This window comes from Elgaria multicarinata, chromosome 3, assembly GCF_023053635.1.
Source record: "Elgaria multicarinata webbii isolate HBS135686 ecotype San Diego chromosome 3, rElgMul1.1.pri, whole genome shotgun sequence".
In the NCBI taxonomy this organism is placed as follows: domain Eukaryota; kingdom Metazoa; phylum Chordata; class Lepidosauria; order Squamata; family Anguidae; genus Elgaria; species Elgaria multicarinata.
Genome location: NC_086173.1, coordinates 98414129 through 98434947, shown reverse-complemented (window position 1 = coordinate 98434947; position 20819 = coordinate 98414129). Strand labels below are relative to the sequence as shown.

General features: G+C 45.8%; 2 protein-coding genes across 4 annotated transcripts in view; one reads left to right on the top strand and one right to left on the bottom strand.

Annotated features, from left to right (window-relative positions):
• RNF123 (ring finger protein 123) overlaps positions 1-13303 on the top strand; it is a 108358-nt gene extending 95055 nt beyond the window's left edge. For both annotated transcript variants that reach the window (XM_063121051.1, XM_063121052.1), the window contains 4 exons: positions 1684-1826; positions 5866-5960; positions 11191-11276; positions 11995-13303. In XM_063121051.1, coding sequence (XP_062977121.1) covers positions 1684-1826; positions 5866-5960; positions 11191-11276; positions 11995-12094 — 424 coding nt within the window. In that variant the 3' untranslated portion in view covers positions 12095-13303. The remainder of the gene's footprint in view (positions 1-1683; positions 1827-5865; positions 5961-11190; positions 11277-11994) is intronic.
• Positions 13304-13494: 191 nt separating this feature from the next.
• On the bottom strand, positions 13495-20567 carry GMPPB (GDP-mannose pyrophosphorylase B). Of its 2 annotated transcripts, none has more exons than XM_063121049.1 (10): positions 20483-20567; positions 20057-20191; positions 19019-19099; positions 17304-17352; positions 16918-17060; positions 16548-16706; positions 16271-16349; positions 15310-15437; positions 14862-15044; positions 13495-14269 (listed from the first exon to the last, which is right to left on the bottom strand). In XM_063121049.1, the coding sequence occupies exons 2-10, from the start codon at positions 20183-20185 to the stop codon at positions 14138-14140; spliced, it is 1083 nt and encodes a 360-aa protein (XP_062977119.1). In that variant the 5' UTR covers positions 20186-20191; positions 20483-20567; the 3' UTR covers positions 13495-14137. The 2 variants fall into 2 exon arrangements, with proteins under 2 accessions (XP_062977119.1, XP_062977120.1); XM_063121050.1 differs by lacking the exon at positions 20483-20567 and adding an exon at positions 20325-20431.
• Positions 20568-20819: the final 252 nt, after the last annotated feature.

Sequence of the window (20819 nt, the reverse complement as noted above, 5' to 3'; positions counted from 1 at the left end):
GAAGTTGAGCTTTTTGTGGGGTGGGGGGGTATGGTAAAAGTAGCTGGAGAAGTACCTCCTGTTGTAAATGTTCCCATGTTCTTGGTGAAACTTGAACGTATAAGGATCCTGTGGGGAAGGGGTTTATCCCACTTACTGGGAACCTGTGAAGGCTGTATGGCCTAACCACATATCAGCTACTTTGAACGGAAATGGTTGGAGGAAGTAGCAAAAGTTTTAGATAGATTATATTATTAAGATGCAACTCTACGCAGATTTACTAAGTGGTAAATCACATTACGTATAACATATTCCTGACTAAATGTTCTGGGATTGTTACTGTGCTGGATTCCTAAATAGCTGAATCGTTATATAGCTTTAATTACTGATCTTGAATTTCTGGGTATATTAATTATGAGGGCTGTGTGCCACATAATTTAGGGTGTGCTTCTCTGTAATAGGCCTTTGATAAGAAGCCATGATTTCAGGTTCTCCCCAACCCCTGTTATGAACAAGGTCAGCTTATTGCACTGGCTTTCCGATACTTTCAAGTCTCCTGTAGGTGATAGTAGGACCAGGGCAACAGATGCGAGTCATTTATTGAACCTGAGCCACATAGAGATGCTGCAGATACTACAGAGCCTGGTGACTGTTCTAAAAAGGCTGGTTGGCCATTAGTAAGCGTGCTCATGGTGTTGTTGTTGTTGTTGTTGTTGTTGTTATAGGATTTTTATGCCGCCATTCAGCCAAAAAAGGCTCTCACAGCGGCTTACAAAAGTATTTCTTGACAGTCCCTGCCCACAGGCTTACAATCTAGAAGACATGACACAAAAGGAAAGGGGATTGGGAGGGAGGAGGAGGAGGGGGGAAAGGAAAGCAAATTCAGGCACTACAATCTTAGTTGTTAGAGAGGGCATCCTCGTTGGCTTTTTTGTTTTGTATGTTATATTTTATGTATGTATTCACTTTATTTATCGGATGGGTGGGTATGTTGTTGACTTCCTTTGCACCATTTGTACAGCTTTCCATTCTTAAAATTTGGCTCCTCTCTTTCCACACCCATTTTGGACACTGTGCATAGCCTGTATGAGAATGAGTCTGGGAGAAAGTTTTTTGGGTTTCTTTTTAATCCCTACGGTGTAGCTTGAAGCCATTTAAAGTTAACTTTCAATCATTTTGCCCCTTCGGAACAGTCATCCTCTCTCTTTCATCTCACCTTTTGTATATAAATAAATAACAGTGTCTGCTAGTCATGAGGCAGGTCACTCTGCACAGGGGAAGGATGGGCAATGCAAAGCAGAGAGACACACCTAATTATCCAGGTCCAGCCCCGCCCCAACCTCTGCTCTCTGTCCAGGCCCATTCACACACGCTCCTGTTGTTGTTTGTTTATTTATTTATTTATTTAGCACCAACAATGTACTTGATGGTGTACAAAATATACAAATAGAACAGCAATATCCTGCCTAGAGGCTTACAATCTAAAATCACATTAAAACATATGAAGGGGGGGAAGGGGTTCACAAAGCAGAAATAAGAGAAAAATCATGGTAATAAGAACAGTAAATCAAGCTAAAATACTGCAGTGCTTTTTCCGGGCTGTGACAAAACATTCTTAATTGCACACAGGGGTTGTTGAGGGCCATGAAATGCGCTGCTATTCCAAGGCAAGACATTAAAAAAAAAGTGTGTCTGTCTTTCCAGGGCTGAACGGGCAACAGCTGTGCTGCTGGCTGATCCCTGTTTCCAGCTCCGTTCTATTCAGTACTTGTTGGGTCACACGGAGCCTTTAGTACTGGGAATGGCATCGCCTTCTGCTGACAAGAAACATTTCTCCCTGCAGAGTTGTAAGTATTTCCTTGATTTGTTGTGCTTACTTATGCTGCTTGCTCCTGCATGGCTATTTGTCTCTTGCCAGTTTGGCAGTTGTGTAATTCCTAGATATCCTCTGTGGCCACTGTTATCTCTGCTGTAGAGCCTGTAAATGGAACTGTCTTCTTCTTGTTGTTGTTGTTCGTTGTTGAAGGGTTTTTCCTGTTCTCCTTTCCTTGCATCCTGATTCCCAAACAGCAACCCAGGACCTACCTGCAACAAGTTTCCTATCCTATGAGAAGGATCAGCCAAGAATTCCAGCTAAAGAACAGTTTTTAATATATATTTATTTATACATGAGCTGTTTAGCTTCTCTTCTGAGACACTTTCAAAACTACCTTTATAGCAAAGGCACATGAGAAAACTAAAGCCACAATTAAAATGTATCCAGTATAGGATAGCAACACAATAAAAGAAGATAAGGTAAAATCACAGGTTAGGGCTTTGTAGTGTGAGATAACGGTTTTTAGCATAGAGCAGGTGCAGCTTTATACTGGAGCAGGTTAGTAAAGCTATGCAGACTTGTGGGACAGGGCAGAGCATCCATGCAAACAGATGCTCTGCCACTGAGCTGTGACCTGCCCCACAAGGTCCCAGAGTCAATCCCTGGCATCTCTAGTTAAAAGGATCAGGTTGCAGCTGATGGGGAAAAACTCTGCCTGAGACTCTGGAGAGCTGCTGCCGGTCTTAGCTGTCAATACAGAATGGAACAGGCTGTGCCTTTGAAGACTATACAGTTTTTGGTGTGTCGTGCTGCTGTGTGAGAGTCTGCAGAAGTTGGTATCTGCTGACCTTTTCATCTCCCTGAAGTCAGTATAAGTGGGGCTTTCCTACCTGGCCGCTGTGGGTTTCCTTTCCTGCTGATAGTGTGAAGACGTGTGCTAGAAGGGAGACTACAGAGAACACCACAGGCAGATTCTCTTCTGTTTTCCGTAATGTTATCTCTTAAAGTGGCACTCTTAATTGTTTCCCAGAATGGACCTTGCCGAAACCTCCCATCTATCTGCCCTCTCCTACATTTAGGCCCCACTGCCTGGCTGTGAATTCCCCTACCCTGCAGCAAAGTGCTTGTGTTCCCATCCGATTTCTGTACTGCAGAGGGAGAGTTCCTACCCCACCCATCAGAGAGTGCCTGCCCTCTAATAGCCCGATTCCAAAGAGCATCCTTGTACAACTGCCAGCAGCCCCAGCATTTCATGATACGAGCTGGCCCAGGAGCTGATATACTCTCACATAGGCACTCATTTGCTGGCACTGCAAATATTAGATGGGCTTATAGGATTATTGTCAAAGTTACCCTGAGCCTTCTCTGAATAACCGTCTTTTCAGGTGGACCCAATAAGAAAAAGTTACGCTAGTTCTGGCTGGTTCTTCACTTCATGGAATCTTAATGGGCTAAGAAGGCTGTCCCAGAACAGCACACAGTATAGCGATGTAATGTATGTCAGGTCTGCGGGTGGGGTTAGCAGGGAGGGATATACATATACACATGCATGCATGCTGGAACATGGTTCATAAGATTTTTCTCATACAGAACAGGGGGAGCCCCCAACCTGAATGCCTTTGATTATGCTTGCTGTATCATAGGAGGGAGACGTGTTTCTTTCATTAGCTTCTCATATGTTAGGCCCCGTTGTTCCCTCGTGACATCTGAGAGCTTTCACCCCTTTCATGGATAGACCAAATGCCTCGCCACTCTGGATGTCATGTTCATTTCATTTCATTATATTTCTATACCGCCCCAGAGGCAAAGCTCTCTGAGGTGGTTCACAAAAATTAAAAACCATTAAAATATGTTATACAAAGTACAAAAACCATTTACATCAACACATATAAACTGACAACATACATCTAAAATGATTTTAAACAATCAGCAAAGACAATCCAGGATCTGATTAAAAACTCATTCTGTGCTGTAAAAATGCTTAAGTGGCGAGGGCACTTTTAACCTGGAGCTGAAAAGTTAACAGTGTTGGTGCCAGGCAGGCCTCATCGGGAAGATAATTCCATAATTGGGGCGGGGGACACCACCAAGGAGGCTCTCTCCCTTGTTACCTCCTCCAAGCCTCCCTTAGAGGAGGAACCTGAAGGAGGGCCTTGGATGCTGAACATTGTGTATGAGTCGGTTCATGTCCCCTTAACATCCATTTCCTTGCCATTATCATCAGGACACAGTTCCGTTGGTCACAGCCAGAGTATCTCATGAACGAGGATAAAATGGAGAGGAGGAGGATTATATATGCTTCCTTGAGTCCCTTAAAGGAAAAAAGCTGGAATATGAATGCAATAAATAGGAGGGCTGCAGCCACCATGGATTCGCAGCTTTCAAATAAAAAGAAAATAGCGAGCCTCTAACCCTTACAGAACCCTGTGATACAAGACAAAATGTTCAGGTGCTATTCTGTCCAATTGTTTTGTGAGAAACAAGCCTGCTACTGTTTTTCAGCATCTTTAGTCAATTGCTGAAGTCACAGCTATGATTAACATCCAGATAAGTACAGAGCAGGGGTAGGCAACTGTAGGAGATCCAGGGGGCATTTTTGCCCCCTGAATCCCCTCCTCCACCATGAGATGTATTCTGTAGGGTGCCCTGAAATTTAAAAACAAAATGGTGGTTTCCCGACAAAATTTCTTTCAATTGCTGACCATGTAGAACATGGAAGCATAGGGGTGGAGCAAATGAAATGCAAGATGATTCACACACACACACACAAAATTTTGAATTTTGAGTAGTAAGAGTTGGTGGTGTCAGTATTGAGGATGTAGCTCTCTCCTCAGGGCCTCTAAGAGTTCCAGTGTCCAAGTGGATTCCTTCTGTTTGTTGTATATGCCTGTAAATGCACATAATAAGAAGCCAATGCAATGCACTGCTGGCCATTTTTCATTATAGGGAGCCTTATTTTCAACAGTGAATAACAGAATGTACGACAATTATCTCTTTCTAGAATATCTTTCTTTTTGTTTTTTTGTTCATTTTATTTGCATCACAATGATAACAGGCCAACCGCCACCCCCACCCCCCAAAATCATATCATGAAAATACTAATATACAGTCACCATTAAGCTCTCCCTTGATATAGAGAACAGTAGGGGGGTTACTTCTGTATACGCTTACATTTCTTGTGTCTGTGTGCTGTAAAAGGGGAAATGGCAAATAGGAGCTTTGTTTGTATTTAAGTCCTCTACCATGGATGAAGTATTAGTATTTTGTTTCTAGAAAAGCACAGATTTCCACTATACTTATTTTGTTTGTTTTATTTGTACCCAGGCTTTCTACCAAAAATGGCATTCAAGGTGACTTACTGAAACCATTAAAATTATTGAAACAGTAAAACAAGACATTAAAATACAATAAAAACATAACAATTACAGAAGAAGAAGAAAACCCAGCACCCAACCCAACAGGCCCACATACAGGCCAAAGGCCTGCTTGAATAAACCGGTCTTTGCCTGCCAGTGGAAGGACAACAGAGGGGCAGCAGACCTAGCCTCCCTTGGGAGTGAGTTCCATACCCTGGGAACAGCCAACAAAAAAGACATAGTCACTGGAATGTGCAAAGCTTAAATACTTTAAAACCTGTGACCATACAAGTACTTATCTTAAGGGGTTATATCCAGCCTATCAAGAGTTGTGGTTACAATAGACCCTGAGAAGATACCCCTGCCTAAGCGTTTTTGTGCATGCTGTTATCTGGCAGTTTGCAAAAACTCTACACTTGCCCTCCCAACATCTTCATAAGTCAGTGCTGGACACAGCAGCGCTTTGCTAATGTTGAGCTCAAGCTGGCCTTCTCTCCATGCCTCATGCTGGGCTATGCCACCGTGTGGCTCACTGCCTTCACTGCAGCATCAGTTTAGTCGCTGCTGTGGGAGGGAGGGAAGCAGGGGGCTGAAAAAAGGAACATGTAACAGGCCCCCTCCTCTTCCTCCTCCTCCACCCTGAGCCATAATGTTAGAACCTGCACCCACCCCCATCCCCTTTCCATGACCATCGCTCTTTGCTTCTCTTTGCAGACACTGATTACATCAGCCAGGATGAGCTAGCCAAGGTAGAGCAAATGCTAGGCCACCTCAGTGAAGAGTCCAAGCAGGCTGCAGCTTCCACCTTGGTAAGTGCCCCAGGGGTCTGAACAAGTGGGGCCTCTTGCCCTTGGCATCCTGCAGGGCTCTCGCCATGGCACTAGCATTCCCAGGGCCGGGCAGACAGAAGAAGTGCGACTGACTTTGCTTGCCAACATAGTGTCCCTGTAAATACTCTGGGCAACTGGACTGGCTCAGGCATGTAAAGCCATGCAAGGTTGAGGGACCAAGTTCTGTGGCAAAGGTTGAAGTCCGGGTCCCCATGTGCCAGGGCCAATTCTAAGCCTTCTGTGACGACAATCATACTATCTTTGGGAACAAAACACTTTGGGAAACGTGATTTGGGGTTGAGTGCAACACTGTGCCTTGTGATCAGCATGAACAGTAAACTAACAAAAGCCTTAACTCTGCAGAGCAGCATGAAACGTGTCTGGGAGCCAGGATTCCTCTGCTGCACAGCACGTACATACGACCCATAAAACATGCTTGTGAGATGCAGAGGAAAGGAGGCGTGTCATGCTCGGTGTGTTTGTCTCCCTTTGGGATCTACAAGCACCCAGTGAGCAAATGAATGTCCCAGGAGGATGGCATTCCGCTATCTACAGTGAAATGAGGCCTGTCTTGTATCACATATCTCTATTACTAGGGTGACCCTATGGAAAGGAGGACAGGGCTCCTGTAACTTTAACAGTTGAATAGAAAAGGAAATTTCAGCAGGTGTTATTTGTATGCATGCAACACCTAGTGAAATTCCCCCTTCATCACAACAGTTAAAGCTGCAGGAGCTGCACTAGAGTGACCAGATACAAAAGAGGGCAGGGCTCCTGCAGCTTTAACTGTTGTGATTTCACTAGGTGCTGCAGGCATACAAATGACACCTGCTGAAATTCCCTTTTCTGTTCTATTGTTACCTCCTTTTCATAGGGTCACCCTATCTATTACACCTTCCCAGTCCTTGTCAAAACAAAAGTTCTTTGAAAACCTAAATCATTGAAGCAGAACAAACTGTAAAATAAGCAGATAGAACATAGGCAGGTTTGATGGATTGCATAATTGAAGTCACATAATTGGGTTTTTTAATGGAGAATTTTGGAGTAGAGGATGAAGAAGAAAATATACCTAGGAGGAAGGTCAGCACAAGAGGCTGCTCAGATTGATTCTGGCTGCTGAATTACCCCACCCCGCCTGTGTTTCTATGTCTGGGTGACCTCCGAGGAGAAGCAGTGATCCGGCCCGGAACGTGATATCTGCCAGGGGCTGGATTTGAATTATTAATGTGGCTGCTCACCTTCCAGCTGCAGTTTGGTGCTGCAGTAGGAGGGAGAGGCGAGCAAGCGGGATGGATGTGATGGCTCCTTAAAAACTTAGGGTCTTAGTCCAGGCTAGTCCTAGGGCAGGAAGTGAACCTTTACTAAAAGCTTGAAGCTGAGCTGCACTCAGTGCATTCTCTGAGAATGCAGAGATGGGAGCCTAGCCGAGTATCTCGTGCATCGGTCTTGCGTTGCCCCAAAGGCATACTGAAAGACAGCTATCTATCTATCTGCACACGGGGTAGACTGCAGTCTTCTCTAGAAGCAGATCTCATGTCTCTGCTCCAAGGGTGAGATGATGAGGCTGAGTTTTGTACCTTTACTAATGATTTAAAATGTTACTTTCTCCCCCTAGTGGCAGCAGGACAGTCTGCTCAATGGGATTTCCTCCTCTTGAACAGAGACAGGGACCCTCCATTCAGTTCAGACATCATTGAATTATGACATCCTTCAGGACCAGGCATTCCCATATAACCAGCCCAGCCCCTGTCTCAGCTACACACAGCAGAGGTTTTGTGGAACTCCCATTAAAGGAGCTACATTTAAAAAAGAAATAGAATTATAGGTTGTTGCTTTTCCTTCCTGTCACAGCAAGGACACAATGAAGACTGCAGGTCAGGCCTTCTCTCCTTCCCATGGAGGTAGGCAATAGGCCCAACTGCTAACGTTTCCTTAGCATTTTGCACCAAAACCTGGGAAGAGACTTATCATATTCTGTCTCTCTATGGCTGGAGCCTATTCAGAGCAGCCATGTTGCACCTAAGCCCAGTCTCTCTTTTTAGTGGCAGGGGCAATCCTCTATACACCAACCTCTGGTCACTTTGGCAGGAAGCTCAACCCCGAAGTAGAAGCGGGCATGGGAGACCAGCCAGCCAGCCAGCCTCATTATCACATCCAAGATGGCTCTGATGTTCCCAAGAGAGGGAATAAGTGACCCCACAGAAGCATGAAAGGAATCCGTCTTCCCTCTCTACATGGGAGGAATACCCCCCTCCACACATGAGGGGGTGAGGAGGCTTAAAAGGAAATGCACACCGCACAGGACTCAAAGCTGCTCCCACTTCAGCTCCAAAGACTGAAATAAGGGAAGGTTTTGATCCCACAGTTGTTCTGAGGCAGAAAAGGAAGGGTAAGACCTGTCAATCTAGTTCCCATGACAGGGGCTGAACAAGAAACTCCTTGAACATGGGAGATGGGATTCTAAGGCTTCCTCCTGTTCTCTCCCCACCAGCAAGCTCTTCTCCAGCAACCACCTGAGTCTAATGATGAGAGAGGCAGGTCTCCCCAAATCCCAAGTGGGAGAAGATGGTTTGCTGTCCAACTCCAAAAGGCCCCAGAGATGAGACCCATTGCCCCCTTCAGAATACCATGATGCTGATTCAAAAGCTCCTTCCTCCTTGCTAAAAACGGAGGAAGAAGAGCAGACAACGATGCAGGGCATTTGGCGCAGACTACTTTTTCTACATTACTGGCTAAAACAGGGAGGACGCCAGCAAATTCCATCCCCCAGAGACCCTGAGCCCTAGCCTAGGCAGAACCTCATCTCAAGAAATCAGTTAAATTCTCCCTCACACCTTCTCTAAAAGCCCAGAGGTGCCCTTCCTAGAATTCTTTTGATAGGGTCATCCTGGCCAAGCCAGTTTGATGCCGGAGGCATAGCATCGTCAGTCATTGCAGGTTGAAACATCCGGTTGGGAGCCTGGGGTGTTGGTTCTAACTTCCATACTAGACTGACAAACAAGCCCTTCTCAGGGGCAAGTTATTTGGCAATAATTGAACCATGTTCTCATTGAAACCAAAGACAAAAGAGGTCTTGCAAATGGCGTTCCTAGAAAACACACTCTCTAGTCAGTCCTACTTAAGCATTTTGTCCCTCCAAGCAAGTTAACTGAGCCAAGAATTCCAAGGGATCCAAATCCAAAAAGCCATCCTCTTGTTGCAGCAGGTCCTCTTTAAGGCAATTCACTTTAGATTCTAGTTCCTTCAGGAGAGCCAAGAAGTCCCATCGCATGATGCCAATCTGTCTTGCACCTCCATACCTGTTGCGAGTTTCCTGATCACTTGGCAGGACCTATAATCAGAAGCATCAGTTCTGGAAGCAAAACAATTTTAGGATTATGCTCTGGAGTTTGAGAGATTCCCAAGGGATAAATTTCTGGCATTACCAAGATCCAAAATATCTTGGATGTTAACGGCAATTCAACACTTTCTGCACATCAGGTCCACTGAACCAGTTGCTGCCTCCCAGAGATATATTTGATCTTCTTTAATATGTCAGAGGAAGAATTGGGATTATAACCTTTTGGGATTTAAAATGGTTGAACAAGTACATAAAGAAGAAACAATCCTGGATGGAAAAGTCTTTGCTTCGTTATGGCAAGCGCCCAGACATGCTGGCATTGGTTGATCTGTCTGAAGCCTCTCTCCAATTAGTCACCAGCAATTGCTTTGATTTTTCCCAGGGTTTCTGGAGAGGATTATGATTTATTTACTCTTCAGGGATGTTCTTTGGGGGTTTATTCAGGGACAGCCCTGGTTGAATAGGCAGGGCCAACTTCTTGCTGTGTCTTCTCCAAGGAGAGGGATGTCATTGTTCTCCAGGCTGGCCTATTGGCAGTACAACAAGTCTTTGATGAGCTCTGCCCTCAACACATTTTGCAAATTTTTAAAGGGAATTCCCTTTCTTTCTTTTCTTCTCTTTTCCCCCACCCCACCCCCAAATAGAATAGCAAGAGATGCAGCCCTACGTGGGGCTGGGGAAGGAAAAGTAAAACAAGCTGATACAGCTACACCCCTCCCTCAGTCGGGGCCAATAGAGCTGCAGCATGGCGTCACACTTTTTTCACACATCACCAACCTCATCGCTGCCCACTCAGGAAGTCTGCAGCATGCTGGAGATCCATAGGTGCAACAGCTACTTTTAAAGAGATGAAAAAACATTCTTCCTTATGCCAGTCAGGCTGGGCTCCATAGGATGACTCCACTTCTCCACTTTGTCCACAAGTGGGTGAAGACCACCTCGGATGCATGGACCCTAGTGTCAGCCCCACCCCAGAAACAAATTTATGACCTCTCCCAGGTCCAGGAAACTAGCAAAACATTATGTTCAACACCTTCCAGAAGTTCAGGCTATCAAACCTGTCTCTCAGGACCAGAAAAAAAATGGGGGTCTATTCTCCCCCCCCCCCAGTATCCAAAACAAATGGGCAACTAAGATGAAACACTTCAGACAAGAGGCATACATGTTTGTTTCGTTCAAGAAAATATCTTGTGAAAGTTACGAGTACCATGTTCTCTGGAATGGCTAAAGGAGTGCATCGTGCTACTGTATAAAATCTCTGGGCGGGAAACCCCTAAGGGTATCAATGATACATTCCCAAAGGCAACCTTTCTGTGGTCATTCTCCAGTTGACAATATTTGTAGAGCAGCCACGTAGATTTCGGGTCACATGTCCACAAGGCACCGTAAGAATCATTCTTGGTCTTTTGTGGAAGCTGTCTTTGGGAAACAGGTCTTGCGGAGTGGTAGATTAACATAGAAAGGGCAATCCCATCCTGGATGGGACTGCTTCTGTACATCCTAATAAGACTGCCATATGGTCACTGGGAGGAGAAGATGGGACATTTACAAGTAAGTGTTTTGTACGAGTCTGGTCAAGAAAGCAGAGCTACCCCTTCCAGGTCGTGTTGCCCTCCTTGGAGACTAGAGACCTCATACTTGACAGTGGAGCTGTTTTCCATGGAACGGTACCACATTTACCCCATTGGTAGCAGGCTCAGAGCTGCAGAATAGATGGAATTGAAGGACATGTGACTTTGATCTTATGTGATTTTTTTTTAACCTTGACATGAGCCTACAAAGCAGCCAGCATTGTCAAGGCTCCAGTGTAGAACTTCGTACTGTAAAAAGCTGTTGTTCCAGTCCTGAGCGATTTGTCTTCTGTTGCAGCCCACCAGTGAGGAGGACCTGTGCCCTATCTGCTATGCACATCCAATCTCTGCTGTATTCAAGCCATGCTCCCACAAGTCGTGCAAGTGAGTGGTCCCCTGGGGGAGTGGGGTTCTCTCTACTTTTGCCTGCTGATTGGATAGCAGACATGCTGGAATGCATCACAGACACACTTACCTGAACTGATCTGGTTATAGCCATGTGAATGCCCTGAAGCATCTGAGCTGAAATCCCCTTTCATTGGTTGCCCTGACTGGAAGACATTCAAGCCAACCCCCCACACCCCCATCATCCGGATTCTAGTTCTCCCATAAAGGGCCGTAAATTCTATGATTGCACTGTACAACCATGGAATTTTAACATCGGATGCAGAATTCAGCATCCTGGAAATCAACTGTCTTATTTTTTGCATGTGACGTTTTAAACTCTTCGAGTGGGTAACTCCCAGTGAACTCTCATAAGGCCAGATGGGCTGAGCAGGCTTCCCAGTGGTTTGGGGAAGGCTTCAGTGCCCTCTATTTCTCTATGACCATCAGAAGCAAACATGACTCTACACTATTACTACAAACACAAAAAAGTGAATGTCAGAAAATGTGGTTAATTTGAATCAGATAGACCGGTTCCAGAATTTCATTTTTAAGAGCAGAGTAAGCACAGTCATGCATGCTTTAGTGCGGTAAGAAACACTTGCACTCACTTGTAGCCATCAAGGGACTTTTGAGGTAGTATATACTGGTGCGAAGGCCAAAGTTTGCCTTGTAGCTGTGAACAGATATGTAAGGGCTTCTACTCTTGTCTTTCCAGAGCCTGCATCAACCAACACCTGATGAACAACAAGGACTGCTTCTTCTGCAAAGCCACCATCACGGGTGTGGACGATTACATTAAGCCAGCCACCTCCTAGTGCCTGGACCCTGCAGGGCAGGGCCGCATGCCTGGGCAGCTTCTCCACATGGTGGGCTCTCCCTGCTCCGAGAGCACCTCTGTCAAAGGTGGCTGCTGTTCAGCACAGCTGAGCTCAGTTTTATTTATAACATCTCTTGCAGGCCAAGCACATGCATCACCCAGGCCACACTATACCTTTCAGTCCCCCTAAATTTAGGTACACTTCCTGTTGTGGTCATTGACTCCAAACCAACAGGCATTGAGCTTTCTCCATGGGGTATGTACAAGGGGGCTGAACGTTCTCAGGTTCTCTACCTCAGCCTGATTCTGTAGCTCCTTTCCTGCATCTGCCCCAGGAAAGCCTGTGTTATACTGTAGCTGGGTCACATCCTCTTTGGTGTGGTGCTCTCATTGATGGGCTAAAAGCTGTTCCCACAGCCAGTATCTCTCCTGTGAGTCCAGCTGCTCGCCAGCCAAGTGTTTTTGCCACTGCAGCACTTTGCCGTTTGACTGTGCATGTGAGGTTTCGAGTTGGTTCAAACATTTATGCGGGCAGACCATACAATAGTCCATCTGCCTGTGCCATTTGATGTATTAGCTTTGGGGATGGAAGGAGATGGTGGTGCAGGTGAGGGAAGGACTGTACCATCTGTCTGCCTAAACATTTGAATCTGCTCTTAGTGAATCTGGCTCCTTTCCTTTAAAGGCCAGGACAGCTAGGTAAGCATAGCAAAAACACTAGGCCATGCAACAAAGGGCACACTACGCTGTAACACGTGCAGGGATGACGCCCACCAGAGGAATGTCTGAACAAACTCCTTAGCTTCTTCAAGGAAAAAGATCAGATCTATAGTAGGGGCCAGGATTTCGTTCATACATTGTGTAGTGGTTGGGAGAAGTACAAACTAGGCTGGTTTTATGGGCTACAGCAGGGGTGATCCTGGCTGCACTGCTATCTTCTACCAGCAGAAGGTGCCTGTGGCACTAGCCCTTCACTGTGTGACCAGGCTGCCTGTACTGTCCAGGAGCAGACAAGGGTGTTTTTTTTAATTTACTAACTGTGTGTGACTTGTAACCAGAAGTGTCGGGGAGGGCTGCAAGCACTATGCTTGGAGCAAGGAGTTTTAACTTATGTGCATCTTTGATTGTCTCTCTCCCCCAAACCCCTCCAACTGGAAGGGGTGTTACTTCCATAAAATGGAATATTATTAAATTATTATTCCTTAAAGCTGTGGCATGTGCATTCTTCACCATTATGGAACGCTCTTCTCGAGTTTTAAGCTGCAGCTGGTAAAATGCAAACCACTGGCCCTGGAGCTGCAGGAATACTTTCAACAGTAAAGATGAGCAGCTTCAGGACTATCGCCATCTTCTTTAGATCCTCTTATGGGACAGACAACATATGAGACATGGCCCCCATTCATTACAATATAATATAATTTCATTTGTTTTCATTACGTAACAGAGTTCTTGAATAATACAGTGGTTGATTATTGGCCATATGGAAGGAAGGGAGTCAGTTTCTGTAAGGCAGTCAAGTTCCATAGGAGAGCACTGTATTCTGTGTTCCCCGTGTGCTATATGGGAGCAGCAAACACCACCCTGAAATAACAGCACAACATGCTGTGCATTCCCCTCCCCAGGCGTACCTGGGCTTGTTCTTTTAGAGCAGCCGAATTACAGCAGAACCTCAGAGTTTATAGCACGAGCCGATCATTTCTCCGTTGCAAATTGTGGACACTTTCCAAACCAGGGCACTGGCCTGTGCAGCAGGACAAAGCTGGAGCCTTCACCAGGTCGTCCTATCCTACCCCTGTCCCAAAGCACGATTCTGGTCCAGTTACCATATGCATGTCTTTGTCTTGCTGCTCTCCTACGATGCCAGCAAAGGGCTAGAGGTGAGCAGTAGGGGCAAAGTAAGTGTTTTAATTCAGAGAAAACTTGAGTTGAAAATTCAGCAACCAGCTCCTGCTGCCAAGGCACACAGGGTGGGGATACCCCAAGGAGAGGGCAAGGCAGGGATGGCCCTATTAGTTGGCCCAGCACTCAACACCCAGAACTGCTACATGATGATGCGTGGCTCTGGAACTGACTCTGCAATGGATTTGTGAGGCAGCACATTGGCACCATTGAGGTAGAGCTCATCATTCACAATGACATCTTCACCCAGTACTGTCACATTCTCCATCCGCACCTGAGAGAAGAGCATGACATACAGTTACAGTCTGTGTTGCACTAGGAAAAAGGTACTTTTATGTGATGGACTTGGGCTAGGAGGTTACTTGCCTCCACGATACAGTCACATAGCTACCTGGGTCTTTGCTGTCTCTCCTCCTCTAGGGCTGCTCGTGAAAGCAAAGAGCAGCCTGGGTGCCAGTGCCAGTTTAGTGCCTGCACAGCTTGCTCAAACCCATTCCTTGCCTAAGCAACTCAGTTCAGCCTCAAGAAGGAAGAAATTGACATTTCTGGACTGAGCAACATTGAAAGGATATGCTATATTAAGAATGTAAGGGGCAAGCTTCATTGTTACAATACGGGCTCTCAAAATAACGGTACTGAGCATAATCATATACACCCTAAAGGTAGGAATTCAACATTTGAGAGTGAGTGTGTGCACGCATGCAGGCATGGGAAGAAGCCTTGGTTTGCCCAAAGGAGGAAAACCCCAATTTGGTAACCGACCACGTCCATACATTTAAGTACACTGCATCCTACAGCTCATTCTCCAGAGAGCACAGCCTTGCTAAACCATGTCTTTGACTAAGTTAACTACAGTTGCCACTCACCCACTGGCCAACAGAGGAGCTCCAGCCCACAATACAAGACTCCAGCCAGGAATGGGAACGGATGCGCGACCCCTTCAGAACCGTGCAACGCTTGATCCGAACCCCATCCTCTACCACCACTCCTGCTCCAATGGTGACATTGGGTCCAATACTGCAGTTTGATCCAATCTTGGCACTTGGATCCTGAAATTGGAGGGAAACTGGCATGAAAGGGAATCGCGCAGTCTTCCCCGACAGGCTTCCAGCTCCCCAAGCTGGGAGGTAGCTTCCTCCTCCAAGGAAACCAGGTGGTAGACAACATTCCCACACAGCTTTAGACCCCAAGATAGTAGGTCTAATATCAGGAGTTGCAGTTTTCATGCCCAATTCATATATCACCAGTTCTAAACTGATCCCTTCTGATGCAACTCACTATTCTCACATAAAATAAATACAAGAGTGGACTTACCACTAGTACGTTCCCCATGAAGCCTGGTCCTGAGTACAGCCGCTCGGGCTGTTTCAGCCGCAGAGATTGCAGATACATGCACATGCCAGTCAGGAAGTCTTTGGGCTGCCCAATGTCCATCCAGAACCCTGCGAAGACAAAATCTGCATGAATAAGGCATCAACGTTCTTTGACGGAACTTCTACTAGGGTCACCAACATGAGCTGTGTAAGTGGGAGGAGTTCTGCATCTTGTAGCAGATGAGCAATAAGACTCCAGGCCTGGCAAACGTGGAAGAGTTGAATATTTCTTTTGTCTCCTTCTCTTTGAACATAAGAGCAGCTCTGCTGGATCCAACCAAAAGCCTATCTAATGTAGCATCTTGTTTTCCCACATGACAACAATAGCCCACCCCCAACATTGTTCCACAGCAACTGGTAACAGCACGTGATGTTGTGTGCAGCAAAATTTTGTTAAACTCTTAAGTCAAACATTCTAGAGGAAAAAAAATAGGTTATCAATCTGTAATGCTGTTAAGAGCTTGCATATGAAACATTATCATATGCAAGATGTAGTGATGGCCACCAATCTGGATGGCTTTAAAAGGGGGTTGGATAAATTCCTGGAGGCAAAGGCTATCAATGGCTACTAGCCCTGATGCTTGTGTGCTATCTCCAGTATTCAAGGCACCAGTTGCTGGGGAACATGGGTGGGAGGGTGCTGTTGCACCATGTCCTGCTTGTTCATCCCTGGCCGATGGCTGGTTGGCCACTGTGTGAACGGAGTGCTGGACTGGATGGACCCTTGGTCTGATCCAGCATCAGGGCATTTCTTAGGTTCTTAACTGCATCTCTATCTTCCAGAGGCCCATTACTGCACTGTTGTCTAATACGACCTCTTGTAAATCACTACCTTTAGTTTTGAGAGCACTTTAGGGTAACAGCATCATTTTGAATCCTCTCTATATGCACAGAGCCCTTACCCTGTAGTTCCATGGCATAGAGTTGCCCTTGCTCTGCCATCACTGGGAAGATCTCCTTCTCAATCGAGGTAGGCCGCAGCTAGGGGAAGGCAAGAGTTCAGTCACTTGGTCATTCCTACTGCAGGAGTTTTAAAGATGCACGATTCCCATGGACATCATAAATAAATACTTAATCTTTCAACCAGATCAGAAGGAGATGCCCAACCAGAACCACAGCCCCAGGCACCTCAGCCAGTCTGCCCTATGCAAAATCTTTTCCACCCTTCCTGCCTCATACCTGGATCCGCTCTAGCACACTCGGGTTTAAGATGTACATGCCGGCGTTGATCTTGTTGGAGACAAAAACTTGAGGTTTCTCCACAAAGCGGTGTATCCGCCCAGTATCTGCATCACACACCACTACACCATATTTGGAGGGCTCCTCCACTTTTGTCACCTGCAAGGCAAAGTCAGCATTAGACCCAGTCGTGGCAAAATAGTTTTAGTTTTCCTTTGCTCAGGCAACTACAATTTTCACTAAGGACTCAGAACTGGTGGAAACGATGGAGCTAGGCTGCCATTCTCAAATTTCTAATAGCTTTTAGGAACAAGATTCTTTGATAGTCCAAAGCAATAAAGCATTACAAGCATGCATCAGATCCACTTACCACAATGGTGCCCTCTTTCCCATGATGCCTGTGGAAGTGCATCATGTCTGTGAAGGGGAAGTCACAGATCACATCGCTGTTGAGAACAAAAAAGGGTTCTGAATTCTCAGTCAACAGCTCCCGCGCTAGTGCCAGGGGGCCAGCTGTAGAGGAAACAGGAGTAGTCAGTGTTCACTTATTCACAAGCCTTTCAGCAACCGTAACCAACATGCACAGTTCAACCAAGCTCAGGAAGTTCCATCAGATATAGCTGCAGCTACCAGGAATTAGCCATCTCATCTATGGATAGCCACAGGCTGCCACAAGTTTAGATTCTGATCCCAGTTGACTCCCCCTAAATCCACAACTCCACAAGCCCACTGATCAGGAACTGGCTGTATCATTACCTGTACCCAGTGGTTCCTTCTCATGTGATAGGGAAATGTGAATGCCCAACTGGAAAACAAAGCAGAATTTAGAAAATAACATTAAAAGAAGAGCACTATCAAATGAGTGTGTGTGCATCTACAGCTTGATGCCCTCCAGATGTTTAGGACCATAATTTCCATAAACCCAAGCCAGCACAGACTATGGTAAGGGATTGTGGGAGCTAGAGTCCAAAATATCTGGGGAGCATCAGCTTGCCTACCCCTGCAATTGCTGTAGGATCCCCATCCCATCCCTCCTTAACAGACTTTCAAAAGCCCTCTTTAAATAGAACAAGATAATCATATCGATATTATTGAATGACTAATTTTTGGCAACCTGCAGATTGTAGAGTGGTCTGTAGTCAAAGTGTGCCAATACCTGTTCTAGTAAAGCTGCTAATGAACAATGTAATTAGAGATGACTGAACTCTGCCCCCTTACAAAACCACTGTAATACATCCTCCACACTTGTATCATCACTTTAACATCCTAATCTTAAGCATACTTATTTGGAAGCAAGTCCATGAAATTCAACAGAACTTACTTTAAATTAGGTTTCTTAGGATCTCAGCAGTCATTACAATCCCTAACTGTAAAGACGATCCTACGATAAGTTAACTTAACAAAGTTCATGGAAGGATAGTTTCCCATTCCCTACCCTACCCAAAAGCCCCCTGCACCCCAAATCAGAAGGGGCCCCCAACCCTCTGGACAGGCTTTTTAGGTGTGCAGGTACCTGTAGAGAGAAAGAGGGAATAGAAAACTTCAATGAATTTCCTTAAGTTGACTTGCCTTATGAACTAAGCCAATAGCTGTAAGGCACATTTGAAGCTCCCAAAAGAAGAGATTGTGTAGTCAGTGAGCAAGTTCGGACAATCACAGTGAGGGAAGCAAACACTGTGGCTGCTCCCTGCACGTGCCATACATGTGACCACTATATGCATTATTCCCTGCACTGCGACTGAAGCCAGCACACAGTGAGGGGGAGAATCACGCCACCCTATAACCTCTACTGCACGTCATATGTTGCAGGATGGGTATGACCTCCACCACATTTGGATAACACGCCAACCTGCACTGTAATGTGGGGAATAACGCAAATGCCGGTTGTGCACAGCACATATGGGGGGAACAGCCACGACAATGTAGCTTCCCTCACTGCAATCGTTCAAGCCCATTTAGTATAATAACTTTATATTAGGATATACCTTAAATAGCTGCAGACCACAGATATTGTCTCTATGAAAAATAGGAAAAATTGTGGCCAACAATCTGCCAGAAGCAAACCATATCAAATCAAAAAAATGGGGTGGTGGTGAAAGATTGTACCATTATGGTTGGATTCTTTACTCTGTCTTGCCCTTTACCAACACTTTTGTAGGTGATATGTTTATCAGTTAAAATGAATCCATAAACCCTCAGTTACAGGAAGCTACAGAAAAGCACCAAGAAAAGATCACACTCTCACACAGAGAAAATGCCAGCAAAGACTCAGCAAAGTCTAATATAGATCCTTTTCCTTGCAAGGCTATTGAGCTCCTAGCTTTGTTAAGAAGCTCATCCACATTAAGAGAGAGAACTAACAAATGTAGATGCTGTAAGTTGACTCCACTTAGATAGCCACCTATCTGTAGTATCCTATACTAATAGGTTCTTGTAAGCAGTGTAGGAATCGCTCACCACGGAACACTTACCCTTTGCTCTTGTTCTTTCATTTCCTTCTCCAGCAATTCAGACATATAGCTGACAGCAAGGATCACATGGTTTACACCTGCCTGTCAGGGAGGAGAAAATTGACATTCAGTAGAAACTCCAAGACACAGGATCTATTCACAACTGTTTCAGGGGTTTAGAAGCCAGAAGCTACTATTCCAGAGGCAGGTGGACAAAAGATGACTCCACTGCCAGTTGAGATCACAATTACTCTAGGAGGTGGTTATGCAGAACTTACACAGGGCAGCAGCTACAATTCATATATTCCCATCCTAAATTGGAAAAAGGATAATTGCTTGAACTTAAAAATCAGTCTGTGACCCATTGTGCAATTTTTCCAGCTACACCCCAAGATGTCAGACATGTACACCTGTCTCCATTTTGCTGTCCATTTCTCTGTATAGCATGGCAGTTTATTTTACAGTTTATTTTACATTTTTTGTTCCAGCAGGCTTTTGGAGAATAATCTGGCCCTCCATCTATGTTAATGTCTTATCATTTTGTTGTGTATTTTAAATGTTTATGGTTTTGTTACCCCACCACCACCAGTGTATGTTTTAATCTTTGTAAGGCCGCCTTGAGGCCCAGCATTGGGCAAAAGGCAGGATACAAATAATAATAATAATAATAATAATAATAATAATAATAATAATAATAATATATTCAATATATTAGGAAAGAGTAGGGAAAATGCCTACAGATGGACAGACTAAGTGTGTGTTCACATAGCAGAGGATGTAACGCAGCAGGCTGTACATTCCCAAGTATAGGTGTGTGTCCCTCCACCCCCACATTTGCCTAACAAAGGTTCTGTGCCTTTAGTAATTTGTACAAGCAGTAATTCAATAGGTGAAGATTTCCCACACATGGCAATACTGCAATGGGGTGAAAGGCTTCATCTATTGAGTTTCAACATGTCATGAAGCTCTTCAAGGCACAGAGCAATGAGATAATCATCACCCTGCACCAGCCTCACCTTCACCCACGCAGCCACACCTGGGGTTGGTACTGAATCCTACCTTCACCAAGGCCTCCACCTGGTGCAACAGGATGGGCTTGTTACAGAATTCGACCAGCGGCTTGGGGGTGCTGAGGGTCAGGGGCCGCAGCCGCGTGCCATAGCCCCCCACCAGGATCAGCGCCTTCATCCTTGCCTAAGGAGAGCAGGGGTGGGGGGAGAGAAAAGGATGCAGCGTCAGATCCAGCCTTAGAGGCTCCAAGATATCCCAGGCCATCGAGCCCCTTCCCCACTAGCCCTGCTTACAGCCAAGACAAGCCAAAACCTACCTGCCTTCCCTCCCTATCCGGCCCAACCAAGCAAGACTGGAACCCAGAGCCCTTGGTATTCTGTGAGGTCCGCCAAAGGCACCAGGCTCAAACAACGGCGGGAGTCTTACGAACGTAAACTCGGCAAGAACCTTCCACCCATCTCCCGGAATCCTCACCTGCCGCTCCCGGCCCAGCCCAAAAGCTCTTCCCCGTCCGCGGTAGACAGAACGAGCCACCACGACATCCCCGTCAAGCTCCGGTTCGAACCACTTGACCAATCAATGCACCCGACGTGTCCTAGCATCCCAGCCATCCAATCTCGACCAAGAACAGTCGGAGTTTCCGGCCAATCAGACTGGAAGCTACCTCGTTGCCATAACAACATGGAAACGATAAAAATGCGACCGAATTGCGTCATCTCAGGGCGCCGCTGGACACGTCGCCCGAAGGCTGGGCAGCTTCTATCTGGAACCCCACCCCTCAGCCGACTTGGCCGTCTCCGAACGGGAATGA